This window comes from Enhydra lutris, unplaced genomic scaffold, assembly GCF_002288905.1.
Source record: "Enhydra lutris kenyoni isolate GAN:26980312 unplaced genomic scaffold, ASM228890v2 scaffoldscaffold10, whole genome shotgun sequence".
Taxonomy (NCBI): Eukaryota; Metazoa; Chordata; class Mammalia; order Carnivora; family Mustelidae; genus Enhydra; species Enhydra lutris.
This window is the reverse complement of record NW_019154094.1, coordinates 38,631,079-38,652,555: the sequence shown is the minus strand read 5'-3', so window position 1 is coordinate 38,652,555 and position 21,477 is coordinate 38,631,079. Positions and strand designations below refer to the sequence as shown.

Here is a 21,477-nt window from a genome sequence, read left to right as displayed (position 1 = left end):
AAATAAATAAATAAATTAAAAAAAAAAAAGAAGAAGAGATGCGTAATCAGAGACAAAATAAAGACTAATTTAAGCACACTCCCATTTCCCTATTGTTTATACTTAACCAGATTAATTTTAATGAAAGCCACCCAGTGGCTCTTGCATAAGGACAACAAAGAGCTGAATGGGAAGAGGTATCAAAGGTCATTTGTCAGTGCCCAGTATTAATCAGAAATGACACATGGATTTCAGATTTCTTCCAGTTCTGACTTATTGGTAGTGGCCTCCTAAAGACTGTGTTGATAAGGATTTTTAAAACTGCACCTGGGTTCAGGGGAAGCTCACTGTAATTGATTATCAATGTCTGCGTAGGGCATGGATTAGGAAATGTTTATCTACCTGACAAATATTTCTGATCCCTAATATCAGTCCTAGGTTGGTCTGCTTTTTGTTCAAATTCTGGGGAGCTATCTGCTACATATGGATGATCAAAATGTTGGTTTATAGTCCAAACCCTTCTAGAAATACTCCTGAGACATATTCTTCCTGTCTTCTTCCTACCTCTGGTTGCAGGGCCAATGCCTTGGTCCTGCCTTGTAAGGTCTCTGGCTACAACCTTGGAGTTAACACTTCATTCAGACCTTCTGAGTCTAGGCTTTGTCTTTGTGAATAATGACTTTCTTATCTCCTGGTTCCTTGATGTCTGCACTTCCTAGTTGCTTGAGATGAGAGTTAATATATTCCTAAAGGCTCTAAAACTAGAGATCAGGAAATATTTAAATGACATATTTTGTAGATTAGGAAGAAAATGCTCAGGTAGTTTTAAGAAGCATGCTTGTTTTGCACTGATAAACTTCCAGCATGCTTGTTACAAAATCCAGGATTCAATGGCCACCCTATTGCCCTATTGAACCAGTCAGGAGGAGCAGATATGGAATATTTTTAAAATCAAGTTCCAATGGGGATTATCAGAGACACAATTTTTAGAACCATGGGGTTAAGAACCCTGAGCTGGTTCAGAGATTGCTAACAGTAACCTTATTTCTGTCATCTAGTGAAATAATTCAATAAAAAACAAAGAATTCGATTATTTAAGTGTTGTAATCCATGCTGTTCTATTCAGCTGTACGCAGAAGAATGGCCTGTGGGTGGCATTATAGAAGACACACACTCCTTCCTGTATGCAACTACTCTTTTTTCATATTTTCCTCTGAGCAGAAAATGCCTCAGTCCTTTACTTTCTCCTGTTCTTATCAACCTCCTACCTAAACAAACACATACATACAGATGGGAAGACCTCTGAGACCCTCCGACTCCTCTCATGTTATATCAAGATCTACTTTGTCTTTACTTTGTCTTTGCAGAGCTAAGTGGTGTAGAGCTTATCTCCTCATCCATGTGTAAAAAAATGATACACTGGTTTACCTAGAAAGTTCTGACAACAACTGGCTAAAAAAATCTGGATAATCATAGCATCTTCAGGATTTCTCAGATTTTGGGAGGGTGGCTTATGTCCTTCCTACCTGAAGCATGCTCTTTTCCAGGTTGCATGCAAAAAAGATAGATAAGCCACAAACCAAGCCTTTGTGTTCTTGGAAAGTAATCTAGTCCTCTAACAGCTCTTACCGGTATATAGCCATGGGACATTACCACACTTCACTAACCAGCTAACTCCTACCTTGCTATTACTCAACTATTTGCAGGGTTTCCTTGAATCATTTCAGTCATCTAAATAGAATTCTTAAAATCAAGGATTGTTCTCTTATGGCTAAAGTTTACCTCTTCCATCCCTGACCATTTTGCATGATCCCCATTCTAAAAATCACAGGATTAGCAACAATAAAACAAGATAACTGTAATCTCCTGCATCCTTCACAAAAGCAAAAATATACTGAGGGGTGATGTTTCATAAGAAAACAAACATTTCTCATCCTTTATGCTGTGCTAACAAACTCAAGTGCTAAGAAGTTTCACAAAGATATCCCTAGCATAATCAGAATGGAACTCAATTTCCTAAGACAGTAAATAGTTATTACTGAACTCACTGCCTAATCTTTTTTTTTCCTCTTACAATGGAATTCTTCCACTTAAAACACTCAAATTGTTTGATCTAAACAAAAAATGTAAGGGCTGTGATTCTGAATATTGCTAGCTTGGCAATGATGCCTTTTTCTGTTATCTCTGTTGCATTTGGCAATTTGCCACTTTCCACAATTTAAATTCCATGGTTTCATGTACAAAAACTATTTTTAACTTACCACTCATGCTTCTGTAGCCATATGCCTATCTTTAAGATGTGTGAATTTCCATATAAAATTTACTGTTCCCATTTGGCAATTTAGTACCTTTAATTGTGCCAATCAACCATGTAAAACATCATAACCTACCGAGAATATATGAAGAAAAAATACATTTCTTCGCAATCTAGGATACCAAGCACACTACTTAAAGACAGCTTAATTTTTCCTGTGGTTCAGTTCTACCAGCTCAAGGCCTTGTAGAACAAGTGGAATCACTGAATTCAATTCCTGAAACCCGGTATCATTTTCAGGTTTTTAAGCAAGTCAATTATACACTTGACCTTACTGAAAAGATTCATAGTCATGACTAGAAATGGCTAGAAATGACAAATGAAATGGTAGACCCTTGCAGTGTCAAATATCATTACACCAAGGCCCATCTTTAAGACAGCTGCAGGTGTTCCTGTCTTTTGCATTCTCCAAGAATAAATTTACAAGAAAAGGATTTAATGTTTTTAGCCTGTTACATAAGCAATTGTGTTTGTTTTAATAAAAAAAAATTATTATCTTCATAGGCTTTGATGATACACATCATTTCCCATAAAAAGTTCAATGGTTATCAACTTACCAGTATACATTTGGGAAATTCTTTTTCTTTTCTCTCTATTGCATTTCACTACCCTAACTCATATTTTACTATTCCCCTGGCCCAGGGATAGATGGAAGCAATAAAATGCAATTCAAGTTGGTTTCACAGACAGTAAACATGCATTATGAATTTGAAACATACTGTTGGAAACATACTATGCTCGTTGAACATATATTTTAGAACTTCCTCTAAGACACTTTATGACTAAAACCATATCTGGAACCACTCACTGTCCTTGGTTGCAGAATTCTTTGTGGTTTTATAACATATGCATTTAAAAAAAAAAGAAAAAAGAAACAAGAAAGCCCCCAAACCCACACAGTCCAAACTGATATATTTCACCTAAACTGTTTGATTCAGAAGATATCTCTTCAGGTGGAACACCAAATGTCATTAATTATAGGATTCTATGAGAATAGAAGCAACAAAGAAAAATTCAGATTCGACTAATTCCTAGAGGCACAGATTAGTGAATTTGTAGAGATTTCTACTTCAGTCCTTGCTTTCTTCATGCAGAGCACTAAGTCCTTGAATGTTTTATGGACTTCTCCAAAGTAACATGGAATCAGGCTAGACTCCCTGTGTTCTAACCTCTAATCAAGCCATAAGTGTACTCTCTCTGATACAGCACACCAGTTAGCGCTCTAGGTCTTGGTTCTGGTTTTAGTTGTACTGCCCTGCCAAAGCTGACTTTACTGAATGAAGGACAATGCATCTTATTAAGACCAACATATTAAAACTGCCTAATTTGCATATCTACAAAACCATATCCAGGTGAGTATAAAAGTCAGATGTGTATGAATCTCATCTAAAATCAACGCTTTAGTTTTGCCTAATTTGCATGCCTGTCAAATCCATAGCTAGACATGCATTCATAGCCTTAGGATTCAACACATTAGGGCTGCCTAACTTACAGATTCATACAAATGCATAACTATATGTGGAGAACATGTATACTAACTATATCTGGGACAACATATTAAGGCTTACCAATTCTGAACTTCCATAGCTTGACGACACTTGCTCTACTATATACTGTCCCTCCCACTGCTAGAAAGTTGAGTCTCTGGTAACTCTCTGAATCATTTGATGCAATTAATGTATATCTAGTTTTAGGGAGCTGAGGGTGGAATGACAACCAAAACTTCCCTATATTCATCTATGATACACACACATATATATGTGATATGCAAATGAAAAATATGCAAATGGACAACTCATACATGGTGTTGCTCACACACTAGATCCAATCCACAGCGACAGCCTAGATGGTCACTAAGACAGAGAGGGAGCTAGTAATCACCATCCCCATCCTAATGAAGGACTGTGGCCTTTTTCCCCTATCCCAAGGAAACATACGTATAAGAGGAGAGGGTGTGTAACGAATGCATTGGAAGGTTTAATTTGGACAGATCACACAATTTTATACTGGATAATCTCTCGCTACGATGAGTAGTTCTATCATAAATTAACATGAAAAATTTACCTTTGGTTGGTTTCCAGTGATATAAACATGGCACAATTCCCTGCAGTTTTTAGATTTCTATAGAATTGATGCCTAATAATTCAGGATATAAAAGTTCTCGTTCTATATAATCAATTCGGTTCCAGTATTTACAAAAACAAACATATTTCCGAGATGAAAAGTGCGGTGTGCATTTTCACTTACCTTTTCCGCTGACTGCGCAGTGCCAAAAAAAATGGGAATGAAGGCAAGCCACACTATACATGTCGTGTACATAGTGAATCCAATGGGTTTGGCTTCATTAAAATTCTCTGGGACACCCCGAGTCTTGATGGCATACACAGTACATGTGACCATGAGAAGAATGCTATATCCCAAGGAGCAGATGATTTGGAGATCTGTAATGTCACATTTGAGAACTCCCCTGGCCTGCTCAGGGTTCATTGTCTTATGTTCATCATAGTCTATGATGATGTTGGGTGGGTCAACACCAAACCAAATGAAAACACCTAGAAGCTGAACTGATATTAAACTGGAAGTGATGGCCAGCTGTGATGTCGGGCTTATGAGTCTGGGAGCTGTAACTGATTTCTTGCCTTGCTCAAATATGCGATAAATCCGATTGGTTTTTGTCAAGAGGGCTGCATAACTGATGCACATACCCAAGCCCAAGAAAACTCTCCGGAAAGAACACACTGCCACATCAGGTTTGGCTATCATCAGGAAAGTGATAATGTAGCAAAGAAAGATGCCAGTCAACAAAACGTAGCTCAGTTCCCGCCCAGATGCCCGGACAATGGGTGTGTCATTGTAGCGGATGAAAGTGGCCATGACAAAGATGGTGGCAATGATTCCCAACATTGCTAGGAAGACAGGGATTACAGCCCAGGGGGAATGCCATTCTAGTTTGATGATGGGGATATCCTGGCAGCCAGTTCGATTTTCATTGGGCCTCTGGTCATAGGGGCAATGTTGGCATGTCATCTCATCAAACTGGTACTGGTAGCCGTCGCAAGGCTCACAGGTCCAGCAGCATGGAGTTCCCTTCTGTGTCTTCTTTCTTTGCCCAGGCTTGCATGGCAGTGTGCACACTGAAGGGGGTATCTCCCGGACTCCTTTACCCCACTGCATGTCCTCTATCTGCAGCATAAGAAATGAGAAGGGGTAACTGGCAGATTAGTTCAGAGAAAAGGAAAAGAATGGAATATAAGTGATAGCAGAAGCATTTGAGACTTGACAACATTAAGGGACTACTCCCCCCACCCCCACAGTCAGTATGAACTACAACTAAGATTTGACCCCAACTATTCCACCCCGGAATTCTTACTTCTCACCACTATGGAGTATGCCAAACCTGCCTGATTCTAAGAATTCACTGTGGAAACTATTAAAAGAACAAATCCCCTGTTCCTACCCTAGATCTGCCAAATAAGAATATGCTAAAAATAAAAATAAGTAAAAAGACCTTTGGCTCTTCAACAAAAAAGACTCCCAGAGGAGTCTTATGATAAAACAAAATAAAAATCTTAAATAATGCAAAAAGTTACACACATCTCCCTTATTAGCTGCTTTTTAAAAAAATGTTTTAAAATTATTTTGAATGATATTGCAATGTTGACCACCTTCCCTAAAATTCTGTAGACATCACTGCCATTGTCAAAGAGAATTTTCAAGGAAAATTCAGTCTAGTCTATTATATAATCACACAGGATCAACAAGGTTCATTACTGAAGGCTATAATGGTAGTTGACTATATCTAAGTAATTAGGAGGCATTTGATTGAAAAAAAAAACAACTTTGGTCTAGAAACCTTTTTTTTTTTTTAAGATTTTATATATTTCTTTGACAGAAATAAAGAGGGAGAGAAACTGAGAGACAGTGCACAAGCAGGGGGAGCAGCAGGTAGGGGGAGAAGGAGAAGCAGGCTCCAGGCTCATCAGGGAGCCTGATCTGGGACTTGATCCCAGGACCCTAGGATCATGACCTGAGCTGAAGGCAGATGCTTCACTGACTGAGCCACCCAGGCATCCCCTGGAAATCCTTCAATATTGGTCATGTACCTATTTGGAGATGAAATTTAAAACTAAAACCTATATCCTAGAGGAGGATGAATGTGGATTTACTTAATCAGAATAGTGGTCTTCTGGAGGGGAATTCATAGTCAACAGTGTTCTGAGAAATAATACCATTAGAAACTAAAAAAGTACTACTGGGTTGAAATTTCATTGTAGCAGAGGTCTCTCATTTGCCAGCACAGCATCTGATCTTCCTCCTCCCTGACATCAGTTCCTCAGATCTATTTTCTATGTGCTTGCTATAAGATGCAACTTACAGGGAAGCCCTGTTGCAGGGGGTAGGAGGGAATGGGAGGTTTGCTCCCATGACCCAGTCTTCACCAATTTAGTGTACTGCACTGATTCTCAAGCTCAAGCATTCCTCAAGATCACTAGGAGGACTCTTTATCACCCAGTGGGCTGGGCTCCACAGCAGGATCTTTTGATTGTTTGGGTATGGGAGGGGGTCTGAGAGTATATATTTGTAACAAAATCTTAGGTAATATTGCTGGCGGTTCTCTAGGGACCACACTTTGTCAAAAGCAAATACATTTCAACCTCCTAGCCATGGAATATGGGTCAGGGACAGGATCATTATAGAATGGAAAGGAATTTAATTTTACTTTTACTAAGATAAATTAAAAAAAAAATATATATATATATATATATATTTTGTTGTTGTTGTTGTTGGACTGGCAGTTTCTAGGATGTAAAGATGCCAGTATTCATGGTTTTAAGAAGGAAGGAGTTTATAAGAGAAAGAAGTCAATGCAAAGGGAAGGATTACTGAAAAAGAGAAAGAGAGGAGAAAAATTACTGATTAGATTACATCAAGTTTGAACTACTTGATGTAGCCATGCCATGATTCCCTAGACCTCATCCCTATGCAAGCCAGTAAATTCTGCTATGCTGAAACATGTTAAGTGGCTTTTCTGTTACTCACAACCAACAGTCCTGAAAAACGTATGTACTAAATAAATACGTTGAGTATCTACTAGTTGCAAAAGCTGTGCTGAGTCAGCAAATTAATTTACAGAATAAATTCCAATGACCAAATTTAACTGATATCCCCCATAACTTTTTAATACAGTTGGGCCAAAAAATAGGTTAGAAAAATACTGGAAAACCTGAGGCTTTAAAAAATGCATAATTTTAAGAGATATGGGGGAAAGAAAATGAATTCATTGTTCTTAGAAGTTTAGTGTCATATTAAAACAGGATGTAATATACAGCAGGATATGACACTTCCATCAAAACTTGGATGAGAACTATATTCACAATCTAAATCAAATGCAGGTAACTATGAAAAAAATGGCTCATGGATAAATTTCATAAAATTTCATAAAATATTCCATAAAATATAAAATATTTAATAAAATACCATAAAATACCATAACCTTCTATGACTGTAAGCAGAGACCCAAGAATCTTCAGATGACTCGTGTAAACTCATTTGCCTTAATGCAAAGCCCAAGTCAGCACTAATAAATCTTACTAAATATAAAACATAATCATCTCTTTCTCAACATCATCATTTTTGAGGCAGTAAGTCACTGGCAACCATCCCAAAGTCATAAAATTAAAGAAATAATTTGTAATAAGAGAGAAAGAGATATGCATTAACTTTACAAATGTCAAGTTGCGGTAAGTTGGAATCTAAAAAACTGCTATCATTAATACAAATGTTCCCAAATGTCAAATTAAAAGGTCTTACTCGTGGTTAATAAGAAAGATTAAGCAAAAACAAACAAACAAAACAAAATAAAAACAAAACAAAAAACCCTCTATAAATAAATTTCATTAGCTAAACTTGAGATTGCCTGATTCTAACACTAGTAGATAGTAATACACCATATGATTACACTTGATCTATGGGAATAGAAGTAGGGCTTATACAAATATAAAAACAAATTATCATTATCTGTAATATTTTATAGCCAATTTTAAATGTTGCCAGCTCACTATTTTTCCCCACTTGGAATAAAATAAAATGCCCAGCAATGCTGAATAGCGCTCTTTTCCCCCTTAACTTATACAAATATACACAAGAGCTGAACTACAAACATTACATTGACTGATTACTTAATTTGTTTTCAATTTTCATTTAAAGTACATCTCAACTCAGTTTAATTGTATACATTACAGCAATAAAGTTGCCTTTTGCACCAAATGAACAAAAGTCTAATTTACTTGCTTTGCCAACAAAGATCATTATTGAAAATATACTGTGTTCAATGAAGGTACCAACTAACCTTTAAAAGTTCTAGTAAGTGAGAATTTTTTTTAAAGTGATACATTTGATTTGTGTGTATTTATACCCAATCACACAACTTCAGTGGCTTGTTTCAAGAAGAAAGAGTCAGCTGCAAACGCCCATGGGTACTTATTGAAGGGAGAATAATCATTTAGGACTATGACAACTCAAGTATAATGTCAATTTATTTTGCCAGAGGGTAGTAGGAATGCAAATTTCAATTTCATTTTGAATGCTGCAACAAAACCATGTTTCGGTTAGGCATACTTGGACAGCAAAAGTTAAGGTACTGAAAGATTAGAAAAAAAGGGCTAGGATGTTAACTACTATTTTCTTTAGAAGATACAGTTCTAAATTCTCTGTAAGAATGCATTTTCTTCTGGATGCCAGTTTGGATGGGTATTGGATACTGGATCTGCTCAGTAGCTGGCTCATGGGGAAGAGATGTTGAAATCCTAGCTGTTAGCAAGAGAAGAGACCCTTATTGACAGAACTATCAATTAACACCATGTGTGGCACAGGTATTATATGGATAGGTAGATCAATGATTTAGGAAAGAGACAATATAGAGTTCTAGCCAATGCAAGCAAAAATAAGCCTGATGTAGTGTCCTAGGAAAGTGTTCTTCACTCTTAAAAGAGACACAAAGAAGAGTTATACTGTCTTTAGCCTCTGAACTTTGATGTGTGCAAATGTAATGTATGGAGCTGCAGCGGCCATTTTTTAACCATAAAGAGAAAAGCTACGGGAAGAAGCCAGTATACTGAGGATAGGGGAAAAAATAGATAAAAAAGAATTTGTGTCTTTGATGTTGAAATAACTTCTAGGCCCAAAATGGAGCCACCCCTTCCCAGGTGACATGTCAGAAAACCAAACTTGAATAGGCTGTGTGTCCCTATAAACAGGTTTCACTTGACCAGACACAGAGTGTATCCAGTCAGCCGGTCCCCAAATGCCAAGCCAACTCTGAACCAACCCCAAAAGAGACTGACTATAGGGTCCCAGCCAATCAGGTATTTTCTGTTTGTCTTTTGTTTGTTTATTCTTTATCCTGTAAAAAGTTTTCTGTCTTCCACCCCATTTTGTGGTTCTCTGCAAGAAGACTGCCTAGTTCATGATGTGTTAAAATTAGTTTGTATCATGTAAATTGTCTTCATTAATCATTCTTTAACAGTGGCATGATGATATCACCGAATTAACAAATACATGTACCACTGTACCCCTGCATTTTGAACATGAAATGATAAACTTTCCTGAGTTGATGACCAATATTTCCCGAATAGTCTACTACTTGCAATGAAACATTGTAACAAATACACTTTTTCTTACTTCAGCATCTAGTATGTGAAGACCTTCTGACTGTAGGCAATTAGCCAATAATTCAAATTCCAACAGGGAGAGTAGATAGCCCCAGAAGGAAAAGGGATTTTCAAAGCACATATGATCAGACGCATGTGCCTTGTCTCTGGGGGATGCTCCTAAAAGAGAGTGGTACAGCCCTAGACTCTGACCATAAGCTGTGACTCCACTGCTTCTGGCTCAGAGAGAAACAATGAAAAAGCACCTGTCAGCTAAAGTTCTCTAGCACATGTGACTGGCAAAGATTGAGGTCTGGCTTTCGTAGAGAGTTAGCTGCTCCACAGGGAATGTGCAGACCTTATAATCACTGGAATTTTAAAATAAAACCAAATTAGTTGCTGTCTTACTGCCAAATGCAGAACTCAAACAGAGATAGAATTTTTATAAACACTGTTTGGTGTATCATTTTTATCTAGAAGAGATCTGTTCTTTTCCCTACATAGACATTTTCTATCTGAAAGAAAATTTTGTTACTCCAGGAATATTTTCTTTAGTGAAATTCCATTTGCATGTTTCCAAAGCTTACTCTGTAGACCAAGCTGGCTGGCACTTTTATTGCATAATTCTCTATAATATTATTTTTTTACTTATTAAAACCCTAATAGAATGAACTAATTTAAAAAGAGCTTTCTTATTAAAATACCATTTGTTCATTAAAATACATTTGTTCTGTCTGATTTATGAAAAAGGCTTTTTTTAGGAAACTTGCAAAGGAATGCTGAAGTTTTAATACTACAAAAGAGCTAGGTTTTCGTTCTAGGTGGAGAGGGCGGAGTGGGCAAGGTGGAGGGGCCACCAAGAGCTTCACAAGGAATTCTGTAGCAGCACTCAATGACTTCCTTTTTATTTTCTTTCTTCCTTTCTTTTATAAGACTGAGTCTCTATTTTTAAGCCTTAGGCAGCATGACTAGACTATGAAACAGAATTTCAGGGCTGCTATTTTATGATAAAAACACTTACTAATTCAGATTCTACCTCTTCAAACTTTAATTATAAGAATCACCTTTTTTTTTTTTTTCAATGTACTCTAGGAAGAATGCCAGGAATGGCTTTTTACTATGGTAGACCCTGGGCTTCATGGAGGAACCCAGAGCTTCATCTTACCACGAAGCCCCTGGAGATCCAAGATGTAGATAAATGTAGATAAATGATGCTGGTATAGCCTTTAGTTTTAATTAAGCCAGTGGTTCCCAAACTTGCCTGCACATGTGAATCATTTGGGGATCCTCTAAAATTTTCAAATAGGCATCAGTGTGTTTTAAAGCTCCTTAGGTGAAATGTAGACAGGTTTGGGAACTACTGAATTATACTCTCTAAGGGGCTGGGGTAACAAAGAAAATCTGCATTTTTTAAAGAAGCTACTGATCACAGAGATTTACTTCCCTGGTCTTTTATTCTTGACCTTATGATGCAGTATCTCATTAAAAGTCTGAATGGGTAACAGGAAATGCTCAGTGATACTGTGTTATGATTTAATGGGAAAGTATGAAGTTGTAATGAAATTACAGATTTGCATAGTCAGTAAAGTCTCCAGACTTACATTTCATAATGTCATTGGCCAAACAACTTAAAATGCCTATAGCAGCAGAACATATGAAATAAACAAGTGACGTGGGTAGGAGTAAAACAATTTTGCCCCTAAAACCACCAAGTCTAAAGGAACAAAATACAATTATGCATACTTATAAATAAGTGTTAAATTATACATCAAGAACAGACTTCATAATAGTTCAGTCTAAATAATCTACATTCACTGTTTCAATGCCTGCATTTCTCTCGAATACAAAGCAATGGGGTGGGTGCTTATTTTTAAATGTATATAATTAAAACCTCCCAAATTAATTGAATGGTTTGCTCCTCAAGTCAATCTAAGTTTCTCATTTTTTTATGCCACTTCTCTATACCTCTAACTAAAAGGAATGACTATACTTGGTTTCAGCACTTCCTTTCCCCACCCCCCAACAGCCTCATGTGAACCTTCTGATTTTTAATAAGGTTGATGCCTTTCAAAAGATATCATGTACTCTGAGGGCCAAACAATGCACATCTGCTGACGCTAGCTAGCTGTCACTTTCTGAAACAATGCTGTCACTGGAGGAGCCATCTCCTTAAAATGTACATGCTAACTACAAATGACCATTTACCTACTCTTCCTCTGGGGACACAACTCCCTAAAAGATGCTTACCAATCAAAGATAGATATTTCATCTTGTTCTAATTACTGAATACTTTTGTAAGCACTTTTCTTAACAGCACAATTTAACAATAATTAATAATGTGAACGTATGCATGCGGCGGCCTCAAAAATAGCTCCAATTCCACTTGTTTAAAACTAAAGTCATGTTAGTTTTAGTTAGTTAGACACGCCTCGGTGTCTCAGTTGGTTAGGCATCTGCCTTCGGCTCAGGTCATGCTGGGATTGTCCCACATCAGGCTCCTTGCTCAATGGGGATCCTGCTTCTCTCTTTCCCTCTGCTGCTCTCCCTGCTTATGCTCTCTCATGCTCTCTCTCCCTCTCACACACAAATAAATAAATAATCTTAAAAACAAACAAACAAACAAAAACTAAAGTCATGATCTGCTCAGGGACTGGCAACCTACTGCCCATGGACTGAATCTTGCTGACTGCCTGTTCTGCAAATAGCGGCTGGATCAGAACATCATGGCACTTGTTCATTCAAGTTTTGTCTCTGGCCAATTTTATGTTACAGCCGCAGAAGCTGAGTAGCTGTGGATGCATGGGCCACAAAGCCTAAACTACTTACTTTCTGGTCCTTTATGGAAAATATTGACTGATTCGGATCCAAAGAAAACAGAAGAACAAAGCCCTCATGCATGGCAACCTTATCCGCCTATACACCACAAGTTTTGTCATCTGTCACATCTTTCCTTCCCTTTGGCCCCCCATATTTAAGTTACCAAGAACTCATGTAGGTTTTACCTCTTGAAATTAAGAGTTAATTATTTCATATAACAAACTATATATTAAATACAGGCATACCTTGATTTATTATTCTTCCTTTTATGGCCCTTAGCAGATATTGCACTTTTCAAATTGAAAGCTTGTGGCAACCTTACACTGAGCAAGTCTGTGGGTGACATTTTTCCAACAACATTTCTCTTCTTTTTCTTTCTTTGTTTCTTCTCTCTTTGTTTCTTTCTTTCTTTTTTTAAATTTATTTGGCAGAGAGAGAAAGAACTAGCATGAGCAGGGGAACAGCAGGCAGAGGGAGAGAGAGAAGCCGACTTCCCACTGAGCAGGGAGCCTGATGCGGGGCTTGATCCCAGGACCCTGAGATCATGACCTGAGCTGAAGGCAGACTCTCAACCAGCTGAAGCACTCAGGCGCCGCCGCAACAGCTTTTTTCACTTCATGTCTCTGTATCATATTTTGGTAATTCTCACAATATTTTGAATTTTTGAATATTTTGAATTGTTATGATTATCTGTGATCCTTGATCTTTAATGGTACTATTGTAATTGTTCTGGGGGTGCCACCAAGCAGTCCTATATAAAATGGTGAATGGGTTATTTAATTGATAATTTATTTAATAAATAAATCTTGTGTTTGTTCTGGCTACCACAGCAGCCAGGTGTTTCCCCATCTCTCTTCGTCTCCTCCAGCCTCCCTATTCCCTAAGACACAACAATACTGAAATTAAGGTAATCAGTAACCCTACAATGGCCTCTAAGTGTTCAAGTGAAAGGAAATTTAATGGAGCAAACTTCATTATTGTTTTATTTTAAGAAACTGTCACAGCCACCCCAGCCTCAGCAACCACCACCGTGATCAATCAGCAGCCACGGACATTAAGGCAAGGCCCTCCACCAGTTAAAAAAAAAAAAAAAAAATTAAATTATATTAAATTAAATTTTAAAAAATAATTTAAAAATTACAACTCAATGAACAATCATGCTTAACATTTTTTAAATTTTTTTTAATTTAAATTCAATTTAGTTAACATATACTGTATTATTAGGTTCAGGAGTAGAATTTAGTGATTCATCAGTTGTATATAACACCCAGTGCTCATTACATCCAGTGCCCTCCTTAATGCCCATCACCCAGTTACCCCATCCCCCCACCCACATCCCCTCCAGAAACCCTCAGTTTGTTTCCTATAGTTAAGACTCTCTTATGGATTGCTTCCCTCTCTGGTTTTATCTTACTTTATTTTTCCTTCCCTTTCCCTATGTTCACTGTTACTTAAATTCCACTTAGGAGTGAAATCATATGGTATTTGTCTTTCTCTATCTTACTTCACTTAGCGGAACACCCTTCAGTTCCATCCATATCGTTGCAATTGGTAAGGTTTCATTCTTTTTGATGGCTGAATAATATTCCTGTGTGTGTGTGTGTGTGTGTGTGTGTGTGTGTGTGTGTGTGTGTGTGTGACATCTTCTTTATCTATTCAGCTGTTGAAGAACATCTGTGCTCTTTCCATATTTGGGCTGTTAAAAACATTGCTGATGCTTAACATTTTTTAGCAATAAAGAATTTTTTAATTAAGGTATGTACCATTGTTTAAGACACAGTGCTATACTGCACACTTAACAGACTACAGTTTAGTGTGAACATAACTTTCATATGCACTGGGGAACCAGAAAGTTCATCTGACTATCTTTATTGTAGTATTTGCTTTTTTGTAGCATTTGGAACCAAACCCACACTATCTCTGAGGTATGCCTACAAACTCTTTGGGTGCGATACCCTGTTTTAGTTGTTGGGAACAAAACAGAAAAAAAAAAGTGCTTTAGAAAAATGAATCTTACTTTCTCATCTTTGCTACCACACCTCCTCTGCAAAATCTTCCTGTGGAGTTTCCCCACCTCCCTTTGCTCCTAGCCCCTTCCTAATTCTATTAGCTGCACTAAAGCCAGAAGGATCCTTTAACATGCAGATTTGATCATGTCACCTTTAGGCTTAAGCTCTTCAGCAACATCTTGCCACAAAACATCCTAGATGATCCTGTATAATCCATCAGGGACACACATCAACTGACTTTAGCTGAGTTCCATGAAGGTTCCATGATGGTTACTACCCTACAGTGAGTATGGGGCTACAATATGCTGTTCTATGACTTCTTGCTCAGGAGTTCCCTACCCCACCAGACTTAGTGCCCCTCTAATAAATTCTAAAGATCCCCCTTTAAAGGACTTAACAAGAAATAACTGTGTGTCTAAAGAAGTATGTGTGTTTATATGTTTATGATCATGTTCTGTGTAAACACAGAATGCATGCACCATGCCCTATCAGCTATTGTTCAGAATACAATAGACTAGGGATTCAGAAGGGAAAAGCCACTGACCTCTCAATAAAGAGGTCACAAATCCAAAATAAACAGAACACAATTTGTCATTGTGCAAATATGTTACTTCATTGAAGTCTTAATTTCCAATTTCTATGTAAGCTCCTTGAGACTAGACCTTCTGTCTACTTTATTCACTTGTTGGAAATTCAGATATGGGAGGAGGCTCCATAGCCTTGTTGGATTGGATGGGCGAATGGCAGGGTGAAGGACAAAAAGACTGACTTCTCCTCTCGCCAAAACTTGAGTTTAATTTTAACTAGGAATGAAAGATCCCTAACTGGGGTGCTTGGGTGGCTCAGTTGGTTAAGACTCTGCTTTTAGCTCAGGTCATGATCTCAGGGTCCTGGGATGGAGCTCAGCATCAGGCTTCCTGCTCAGTGGGGAATCTGCTCCTCCCTCTGACTGCTCCCCACCCTGTGCCCGACTCAAGCTCATGCTCTTCTCTCTTAAATAAATAAAATCATGGGGAAAAAAAAAGAAAGAATCCATAAGCACTTTCTTGAGTCTCGGCTGTTTTCTGGTCATTTGCTACACATCTATAGAGTGAAAGTTAATAGTTGAAAAGTCCTTGGCATTTTCTTCAGGGAAGAAATGGAATTAAATACGGAGCACTGAACTCCTAGGTAGAGGGAAAATGAACACAATGAATACACCAAAGAAAGAGAAATAAGTCATGTACCCTTTGCAGCTAGAGACAGAACTTGATTTGAATAGGTCTCCATTTCACCAGCTAGACCCTAAGAGTTGGGCTTGACTGCCCACCTGCTTGTACTCACTAACCCTTGTCTTACATTTTCCCCAAAGCTCTTCTTTCAGGCTTTCACCTTAACTCAGACAAATGAAACACAAAACCCATCCCCAGGTGATGGCGACTGCCCTGAGAGGACCTTCCTTAGATCCAACCACCTAGACCTTCTGACCTAAACCTGACTCATGCCTGCACAGATGGATCATGGAGTGGCCTCTAGAATGACTTACAATTACCTTTACCTCATTATAATGCTACAATCTCCACCCAGGAAGGAGCCTCAGCCTCATTTATATAGCGTACAATGTCTGTATAGGCATGCTTCCCTTAAGGAGCATGTATGACTTTATGCCTGCCTCTGCATAGGATGAGAGGGCGTTCCCTTGTAAATATTCATCCTAACCCTAAACAAAAGAAACCCATTCACCCTCTCTCAAGGAGCCATCATTTTAGAAGCCATTCCCTGTCTTCTTATTTGCCACAATTAAAAAGTTTCTTTGTGGGACAACTCAACCTGGTATAGTTTCTGACTCATCAAGGAGCAAACTCATGTTGGTTCAGTCACACCTAACTATGTAAATAGAAAGAGTTAGGGTTCCCTGGGAAATGAATACAAGGCATTGCTTTCTTGACACAGGAAAAGTCAATTTAGGGGGCACCTGAGTGGCTTAGTTGATTAAGCTTTTGACTCTTGATTTGGGTTCAGGTCATGATCTCAGGATCATGAGATAAGCCCTACATCAGGCTCCGCACTGAATATGGAGCCTGCTTAGGATTCTCTCTCTCTCTCTCCCCCTCCCTCTCCCCCTCCCCTCCCTCTCCTCCCATACATGATCTTCTCTTCCTCTCAAAGGGAAGGGGGAGGGGGGGAGGGGGAGGGCCAAAGGAAAGGAAAGGGAAGGAAAGGAAAAGAAAAGAAAAGAAAAAGGAAAAGGAAAAGAAAAGAAAAAAGTCATTTTAGGCCCCTGGCCATCTTGTGATTTCTCCCTAATCAGCACTACTTGCCCAAAGCACATTTCTTGTAGGACTTCCTGGGATATGTTGAAATTGCAGAATAGACCCCAGTAGATAATGATTTTAAGGGAACAACTGAATGTTAGAACAGCCACTATTAGGCTAGGAGATAACCTAATTATATCAGGGACAATAAATCAGTGGTAAAAGTCCCAATGCTGGCTCAAAAGTAAAGACTGACCTGATGCACATTCTTGAATTATCTTTGCAAGATTTAAGCCCCTTCAAGCACTCAAATATGGAACCAACTAAAGCTAGAGGACTGATGATGCTGAACATTGCTGGACCTTATGACCTTGACTTGGACTCTGTTACCTTAAGATGACTTTTGCTCCAATTCCATGCTGAACTGCCTATCGTGTAAGCACCCTCAGTTTAAAACTTCCCCAGTATTGTTGTTCAGGGAGACACTGCTTTGGGAAAGATCTCCAGTGTTCCCCTTTACTAGTTGCATGCTCAACGTGTCCCAGTTTCAGGTAACAAATGTTCTCTGAATACTACCTTCTGTTAATAAGCTTAGCTACAGCTCAAAATAGAAAGAACACAATCTGGGAAGTCAGACTTTCCTGGGTTCAGAGACAGACCTCATCACCTTCAGACATGATACCCATAGGCAAATAGAAAATCCAAGTGTATGTTTGCCAAGCTTATCGGTTATGAAGACTAAATGAGATAACATGTCTAAGGAATTAGCATGGTGCCTGACACACCATAGCTGCCTGAATAATCATCATTAGAATATTTTATGGCTTCAGTGAGCAAGAACCTCCCAATGGCCATTGCCAAGTCTCCCCAAACTCTTGAGCACTGATTCTTCCACTAGAATATGAGTAGCAATTTATGCCACAGGGGCATTTCAGACTCTCTGTGTCAAAAACCAAACATACCATTTTCCTTCCTCATCTTGATTTCACCCACACCGTCTGACTTGTCTTGGAATAGCAGAGTACTTAATGTGAGTGTTAGACTCAGAGGGACATGTGCTCAAATCCTAAGAGAAATCTTGGCTAGGTCATTTATGTTCTCTGAACTTTTTTTTTTTTTTTAATCTGTGAAATTTAGACAGTAAGAACACCTCCTGGACTTACCAAGAAAATTAATTATGTGACACACATCGTTTTACAACATGGTAAAAGCTACATGAGTTATGTCTATTCAAATATTACTGACCATACTGTTCATTTTGATACCCCTCTCCATCTTGCTCCCCTCAAAAAATCACAGTTGCAAAGTTTGTTCTAGTCTTCTTCTGTAAACCCCTTTTGTCTTTGTCCTCAAAGACAAGGATCTATTATAATTATCATTACTGTGTACTCTTAATGGCTTTCTCTGATTTTAGGTCTTCCCTTTCATTTCTTACTCTTTTCCTCTGGCATTCCTCTTCACAATAGTCACAGTCTGCAATGAAACATGTATGTGTTTGCTTCTTTGTCTCACTCCCCGTGAAGAGAGCACATCTGAGTTGTTTCCTTATGTTCTTTAGAAGGAACCTGAACTTCGAAGGGTGGCTTGGAAAGACTATTTGCCATGTCAAAGCCAGAATGCCCTCTTGGAAGGTGAGTGCGGGGTTACTGCAGCCTAGATTCAAGTCCACTGCCCATCTGGAGGCAGTGCAGACACCTCATCATTGAGTCCTTCCCTGACCTGACCCTCCTCTCCAGCCTCATCTGCATTCACCACCCCAACATCTTAAGTTACTCTTCTAGCAAAGGGCAGTGCTTGTTTCCCCTGAATACCCTCTGATTCCCTACTTGCATTACCCAGTTCACACTGTCCTTTAGCTGTCACATGTTTGCCTAATTCTTCAAACACCGGCTCAATGCCCCAAATCTTCCCTGATGCCTCTGTGCTATAAACACCCTCTCCCTTTGATGACATCTCTTAGCATGTTGACCTGGACTATTCTACCTCTTAGACTTTGAGAACTGGGACCACCACATATTTTTTTTAAAACCTTCAGAGCTTAAAAGGTGGGTCAGAACCAGTGTAAATTCTGTTCCAAGAAAGAATCCCCAGGATTAGAATGTAAAGAGATGAATCCTTGGAGGGGGGTATGTGCAGGGAATAGCTTCTTGTTATGCCCTTGAATGCTCCCCGTTCTTTCTTTCTGTTTGAGACTCCCAACTCTGACTTGCTTAAACATGACAAAGTACATAAGCAAGCATAATAGAAGTCCTCATATCACTGCTACTAATCTTCTTTTCTAACCAGACAACTTGCAAATTGCTTTTCACCCACTCACCTGGGGTGAGTCATGCTCTCTGCCAGGTAAGTGGGGAAGGATGCTGATCAGTCAGTTTACCAGCCGAGACAAGAAGGATTTTGATTTTCTTTCTTTTTTTTTTGTCTCTTCTCTTTTTGTAAGCCCCTAGATCTCTTTCTTCCCTTTTCTAAACTAGAGGAAAGAAACTGTTTTTATACAGATTTTTTTTTAGGATAGTTATCCTACATTTCATTCTGATGAATACTAGCCTTGCAATATATTCTTTTGAACATAAGAATCCACCCCCAGCCACCTCCCATTAACAACTGCCATGTCGGGAGGATCCATAGTACAGTTTATTAAAGACCCTGAGAAGTTTTGCTATTAAGGAGACATTATGTTTTGATGCAAGCCAGTGGTTTCTAATTCATTTGAATATAGAACGAACATTCTTTACTACTCTGTCATATCGATTATCTCAATATCCTGCAGAATCTGTATCTGTCCAATAACATACAGTGTCCAAACACTATGGAAAACAGTGACACTGCTAACTAATACTAATAACTAATTTGGGATTTTAGCATCACTTTTCAGATCTTTTTCTCTTCTTGGATGAGTGTAATCTGCCAGGTCATGGCAAGTCAGAGACATGAGCTGGATTGTCGACTCTCAGGATGCTAGCTGGATCCTCTTGGGCTTCAGTGAATCTTCACTTCCTCACCGGTAAAATGGAGTTAGTTATTGGAGAATCAAATATGACTGTACACCGGGGAGTGTTTTAGAAGACTTAATATTCAATTAAAGTATTTTTATTTTTTCTAACTTTTTCATTAGAAGGAGAAAAAACTATTATTTCAAGCCGTCTTTAGCTTTCTCTTTTTCACTGCCTCCCTGCCTTTGACCACACAGCCCTGCTAACTGGCATGTCCTCTTCCCTATGCAGATTAGCAAGACTGAGCCAAATATGTCTTCCTGGGGAACACGAGGCAAGCCAAACTAAAATATTAACTTCCCTATTACAGGGAACTGGGTTACAGCTCCCTACAAACTGAGCTTAAGTTAGTCTTATTTTTAAAGCCTATACTTTCCAATGATGAATTGGAAATTTATCACTTTAACAGACACCTCCACATCAATCCAAGGAAACAACTCAAATAACTACAATTACAGACTCAGTTGGGAGCTCAGAAGATATGGAAGTGACATAATTGGGTAAGAAGCCTTTTGGTATCTTTCATATTACATTGAAGTAACTGGTCACCTACTGCCACTGAATTTTATCCCATAAGTTTTGCAGAAGGCTGTTGAGATGTTAGAATAGAATCTATGATGTCACAAATGGAAAGACCACAAAGCTAAGAGACAAGTGGTCTCTAAACCAAACAGGACATGCTATTCTCCCCAAACTCCTACAGTGAAGAATTATCCCAATGGGATGATATTAGGAAGTGGGCTCTGGGAGGTAATTATGTCACTAGGTAGAGCCATCATGAATGAGATTAGCATACTTATCAAAGAGATCACAGAGAGCTCTCTCACCCTTTCAGCCCTATGAGGACAAAGTGAGAAGACAGGGGTCCCTGAACCAGGAAGCAGGCTGTCACCAGATTTGGGACTGATTTGGGACTTACCAGCCTCCAGAACTGTGAGAAATCAATTTATGTTGTTTACAAGCTACCCAGTGAATGATATTGGTTATAATAGCCTGCATAGACCAAGACAGCATATTTGTTTATTTCTACATTGAGAAGCTAGGTTATCTTTGGGAGTGCAGCGAATGAAGTATTTATTTGATTCAGCTTATCTTTCCAGGACTGCTAGACCACTAAATAAAGGGATAGGAAAAGTATTTTTTCATCATGAAAAGTACATACAGGATTATAGAAACTATGATGCCTGGGAAGGAACTTTCATGGCAAAATTTTGAAGTTGACATGGGTGGTCTTTAAATCCTCCTCCAGACATCATGTATTTCTCCTGTCTCATAATTCAAAGGCCATTCACTGAGACATTCCTGTGCATGCACTACATTAAGCAATGACAATACAGACATAAGAAGCACCTATTTCCTTTTTCTCAGTTGAATTTTGGTGTCACGCTGGAAATTTGGACTTAAGTGTCACTAAAATCCAATGTAACTCAAGATACAACTGTGGTCCAACTGGCCCTTTAACTATCTTTTCTAGGATATTAG

At 38.5% G+C, this 21,477-nt stretch overlaps 1 protein-coding gene across 1 annotated transcript in view; it reads right to left on the bottom strand.

The window, feature by feature from the left end:
• LOC111144132 (glutamate metabotropic receptor 7) overlaps positions 1 to 21,477 on the bottom strand; it is a 914,585-nt gene that overhangs the window by 115,109 nt on the left and 777,999 nt on the right. Inside the window, exon 8 of the mRNA XM_022498291.1 lies at positions 4,541 to 5,476. Coding sequence (XP_022353999.1) covers positions 4,541 to 5,476 — 936 coding nt within the window. The remainder of the gene's footprint in view (positions 1 to 4,540; positions 5,477 to 21,477) is intronic.